This window comes from Oncorhynchus kisutch, linkage group LG28 (assembly GCF_002021735.2).
Source record: "Oncorhynchus kisutch isolate 150728-3 linkage group LG28, Okis_V2, whole genome shotgun sequence".
In the NCBI taxonomy this organism is placed as follows: domain Eukaryota; kingdom Metazoa; phylum Chordata; class Actinopteri; order Salmoniformes; family Salmonidae; genus Oncorhynchus; species Oncorhynchus kisutch.
In genome coordinates this window covers 47,760,222-47,765,221 of record NC_034201.2, presented here as the reverse complement: position 1 = coordinate 47,765,221, position 5,000 = coordinate 47,760,222, and the positions used below count along the sequence as shown (strand labels likewise).

Here is a 5,000-nt window from a genome sequence, read left to right as displayed (position 1 = left end):
TGGAGATTATAACAGAACATGGCCAAGATGTTCAAATGTTCATAAATGACCAGCATGGTCGTATAATAATAAGGCAGAACAATTGAAACTGGAGCAGCAGCACGGTCAGATGGACTGGGGACAGCAAGGAGTCATCATGTCAGATAGTCCTGGGGCATGGTCCTAGGGCTCAGGTCCTCCGAGAGAGAGAAAAAAAAAAAAATTTGTTTACTCTGGGCACGCAATCACCCCAAAGGGGGCAGCAATCAGCCCTATCCCCATTCAAAGATCTTGGTTCCCAATTGGGGATCAGCCCTCCCACCGCCAGCTGGAACGGTGGCGCACGGAATGCAAAAATATTCTTAGAAATATTTAACCTCCACACATTAACAAGTCCAATAGCTCAAATGAAAGATAAACAACTTGTTTATCTAGCCAGCAAGTCAGATTTCTAAAATGTTTTACGGCGAAAACATAGCACATATTTATGTCAAACCACCACCGAAGACACAGCTAATTTCCATAGCCAAATTGAACAAAATATGCAATCACCAAACGCAGGATTAAAAGAAAAATAATGTCACTAACCTTTTGAAATCTTCATCAGATGACAGTAATATAACATGTTACACAGTACATTTATGTTTTTTTCAATAATATGCTATAAATATCCATAAATCTCTGTTTACAATGACGCCATGTTAAAAAAATGCTACTCAAATGTCCGGAGAAAATGACGATGGCTTCGGCAGATGCCGTCAGCTAACATGGAATACACAACATAAACTTTGACTAAATATGCATGTTCTACATATAGTTACAAAGATACACTTCTTCTTAATACAACCTGTTACATTTATTTTTAACGTTACAGATTTCGTTCACTAGGCTATAATATGAGACGGCGCTCAGAAATTAGCATTTTGGCTCCTCTATCTCGGAGTCCACAGAAACCCAAATGTAACACATAAATATTCCCTTACCTTTGCTGTTCTTCCATCAGAAGACCTGGAAGGGTTTATACTTACCAAAAACAGCTTTAGTTTTGAAGTCTGTGTCTTTCGGTTATCAAACACGACATATTTAACCTAACAAAATATGGAAAAAGTCAAGGGGTCTGAATACTTTCTGAAAAAGTGACGTTAGCTGATGGATATTATAAGATATCCTTAGCCTGTGTTTACCACAAACCTTATTTTCAGCGTTTATCCAAAACCCCTCCAAAAAAAACCATTCATTTCGCCATAGACTTTGGCCAACAAGCCACGGCAGAGTTAATGCCTACAGAAAGATGATTAGTCTCTATTATGTTATGCTATGCTGTTATTACCATGTTATTATACTGTTATTACCCAGTTATTACCCTGTTACTATGCTGTTATGAACTGTAGTCTGTTATACTCTGTAGTCTGTTTTGATACTGTAGTCTATGTTATAAACTGTAGTCTATGTTATAAACTGTAGTCTATGTTATAAACTGTAGTCTATGTTATAAACTGTAGTCTGTTTTGAGCTGTAGTCTATGTTATAAACTGTAGTCTATGTTATAAACTGTAGTCTATGTTATAAACTGTAGTCTGTTATAATCTGTAGTCTGTTATATTCTGTAGTGGGTAATGAACTGTAGTCTATGTTATAAACTGTAGTCTATGTTATAAACTGTAGTCTATGTTATAAACTGTAGTCTCTGTTATGAATTGTCGTCTGTTATAAACTGTAGTCTGTTATAATCTGTAGTCTGTTATATTCTGTAGTGGGTAATGAACTGTAGTCTATGTTATGAATTGTAGTCTATGTTATGAACTGTAGTCTGTTTTGACCTGTAGTCTGTTTTGATACTGTCGTCTCTGTTATGAATTGTCGTCTGTTATAAACTGTAGTCTATGTTATAAACTGTAGTCTATGTTATAAACTGTAGTCTATGTTATAAACTGTAGTCTCTATGTTATAAACTGTAGTCTATGTTTTGACCTGTAGTCTGTTATAAACTGTAGTCTATGTTATAAACTGTAGTCTATGTTTTGACCTGTAGTCTATGTTATAAACTGTAGTCTATGTTATGAACTGTAGTCTGTTATAAACTGTAGACTATGTTATAAACAGTAGTCTATGTTATGACCTGTAGTCTATGTTATAAACTGTAGTCTGTTATAAACTGTAGACTATGTTATAAACAGTAGTCTATGTTATAAACTGTAGTCTATGTTATAAACAGTAGTCTGTTATAAACTGTAGTCTATGTTATAAACTGTAGTCTATGTTATAAACAGTAGTCTGTTATAAACTGTAGTCTGTTATAAACTGTAGTCTATGTTATAAACTGTAGTCTATGTTTTGACCTGTAGTCTATGTTATAAACTGTAGTCTATGTTATGAACTGTAGTCTATGTTATAAACTGTAGACTATGTTATAAACAGTAGTCTATGTTATGACCTGTAGTCTATGTTATAAACTGTAGTCTGTTATAAACTGTAGACTATGTTATAAACAGTAGTCTATGTTATAAACTGTAGTCTATGTTATAAACAGTAGTCTGTTATAAACTGTAGTCTATGTTATAAACTGTAGTCTATGTTATAAACAGTAGTCTGTTATAAACTGTAGTCTGTTATAAACTGTAGTCTATGTTATAAACTGTAGTCTATGTTATAAACAGTAGTCTGTTATAAACTGTAGTCTCTATGTTATAAACTGTAGTCTATGTTTTGACCTGTAGTCTATGTTATAAACTGTAGTCTATGTTATAAACAGTAGTCTGTTATAAACTGTAGTCTGTGTTGAACTGTAAAAGCTGTAATTCCTACATATAAGGTTTGTCCAGGGAGACATCAAGACAGAGGACTCTAAGAACATGTATTACCTCAAGAGGTTCATTATGGAGACACTGAAATGTGAGTAGCATTGGCTAATAACGCACACACTGTACGGTTTCGATCATGAACTCTGCGTTCAGTCTTTACCGTGCACTACTTTAGACTAGGGTCCACTCCCCTCTCCTTCTCTGTCTCTCTATATCCACCCATCCCTGTCCTCCTCCCCCACCCCCTCTCTCTGAACCCAAACATTTAACTCCAAAATAACCCCGTTTCTAGATCAGTGGTTCTCATATATCTCCTCGGTGAACCCCAGACGTTTCACAATTTAGCCCTGAACTCACCTAGTTAAGGGCTTGATTGAATACCTGACGAGGTTGAATCAGTCGTACTAGGTCTGGGTCCGTACCCAGACGGCATCTCGGTATTGAGTCATGATCATAGTGTTGAGAATAGAGACGTTTACTCCTACTCTGATGGTAAAAAAATGAATAAATAAAAAGCTATGTAAGAAACCTCTTCAGTTATAAAAATAGCACCTAAATGGACAGATATTTCGAAGACCTCACGAGCTGTCCTAAGCAGTTTAAGAGTTATCAGCAGCTGTCTTGATAATAGAAAAATGCAGCGAGTCGGTGGTTCCCGCACCGTAGACAGGCGATTGATTTAATATTTTAACACGATCAACCCATAAATCATCTAGACCGACATGCGACAGTACCTCTTGTAATTTTGACCCATCCCTGCTAGTGACGACCATATACACTATCGGTCAAAAAGAACGTCTACTCATTCAACGGCTTTTATTTCTTTATTTATACTGTATTCTACATTGTAGAATAATAGTGAAAACATCAAAACTATTTATATCTATATTCCCAGTCACGTGAAATCAATAGATTAGAGCCTAGTGATTGTATTTCAAATGTACTGATTCCCTTGTATGAATTGTAACTCAGTAAAATCTTTGAAATTGTTGCATATTGCGCTTATATTTTTTAATTCAGTATAACTAGTATCTAATTTCATACTGTTTATGCGACGATATTTTCTGAACTCGTGAACTTGTCGCCGTAGCGATTAAGTACGATGGGGTGAATGTGATTGGCTACACCCACTGGTCCCTGCTGGATGGGTTCGAATGGCACAGAGAGTATGATATACGCAGAGGCCTCTACTACGTCGACTTCAACACACACAACCTCAAGAGGAGGCCCAAGACCTCCGCCAACTTCTACAAGTCAGTTTTGGTTTCATTCGTTTTTTGGGGGGGGATTGATTGGTTAGATGATACAATTAATAATGATGTTAATAGTGATGATGATGGTGACGATGATGATGATGGTGACGATGATGATGGCGATGATGATGATGGCGACGATGATGATGGCGATGATGGTGACGATGATGATGATGGTGATGATGACGATGGTGATGATGGTGACGATGGTGATGATGATGGTGGTGGTGATGATGATGGTGATGATTACGATGGTGATGATGATGATGGTGACGATGATGATGATGATGATGATGATGATGATGATGATAATGGTTACAGGAAGTTGATCCAGAAGAATGGTTTTCCCCAGCTGCCTGAGAACAGACCAGCTCAGGGAGTTTTCCCCTGTGACTTCGCCTGGGGGGTGTCCGCCAACTCTATACAGGTGTGTGTGTGTGTGTGCGTGTGTGTGTGTGTGTGTCTGTGTGTGCGTGTGTGTGTGTCTGTGTGTCTGTGTCTGTGTGTCTGTGTGTGTGTGTCTGTGTGTGTGTCTGTGTGTGTGTCTGTGTGTGTCTGTGTCTGCATGCGTGCGTCTGTCTGTCTGTCTGTCTGTCTGTCTGTCTGTGCGCGCGTGTGTGTGTGTGTGGGTAGGTTTGTTGTGGGGCCAGGGTAGAACATGCAAAAGTTAGGTTGGCCAAGCACCAGTCTAAAGTCCCAAGGTGGAATGAACATGGAGGATTATAATGACAGTACTGAGGGTTAGAGTATTATAATGAGGGTTGGGGTATTATAATGAGGGTTGGGGTATTATAATGAGGGTTGAGGTATTATAATGAGGTTGGGGTATTATAATGAGGGTTGGGGTATTATAATGAGGGTTGGGGTATTATAATGAGGGTTGGGGTATTATAATGAAGGTTGGGGTATTATAATGAGGTTGGGGTATTATAATGAGGGTTGGGGTATTATAATGAGGTTGGGGTAT

General features: G+C 37.9%; 2 protein-coding genes across 2 annotated transcripts in view; one reads left to right on the top strand and one right to left on the bottom strand.

Moving 5' to 3' along the window:
- LOC109886096 (reticulon-4 receptor-like 1) overlaps window positions 1-5,000 on the bottom strand; it is a 642,701-nt gene that overhangs the window by 476,598 nt on the left and 161,103 nt on the right. The window lies entirely within an intron of this gene.
- The window catches only part of kl (klotho), a 44,256-nt gene that overhangs the window by 4,902 nt on the left and 34,354 nt on the right, over window positions 1-5,000 (top strand). The window contains exons 4-6 of the mRNA XM_031808599.1: window positions 2,792-2,871; window positions 3,871-4,033; window positions 4,355-4,460. Coding sequence (XP_031664459.1) covers window positions 2,792-2,871; window positions 3,871-4,033; window positions 4,355-4,460 — 349 coding nt within the window. The remainder of the gene's footprint in view (window positions 1-2,791; window positions 2,872-3,870; window positions 4,034-4,354; window positions 4,461-5,000) is intronic.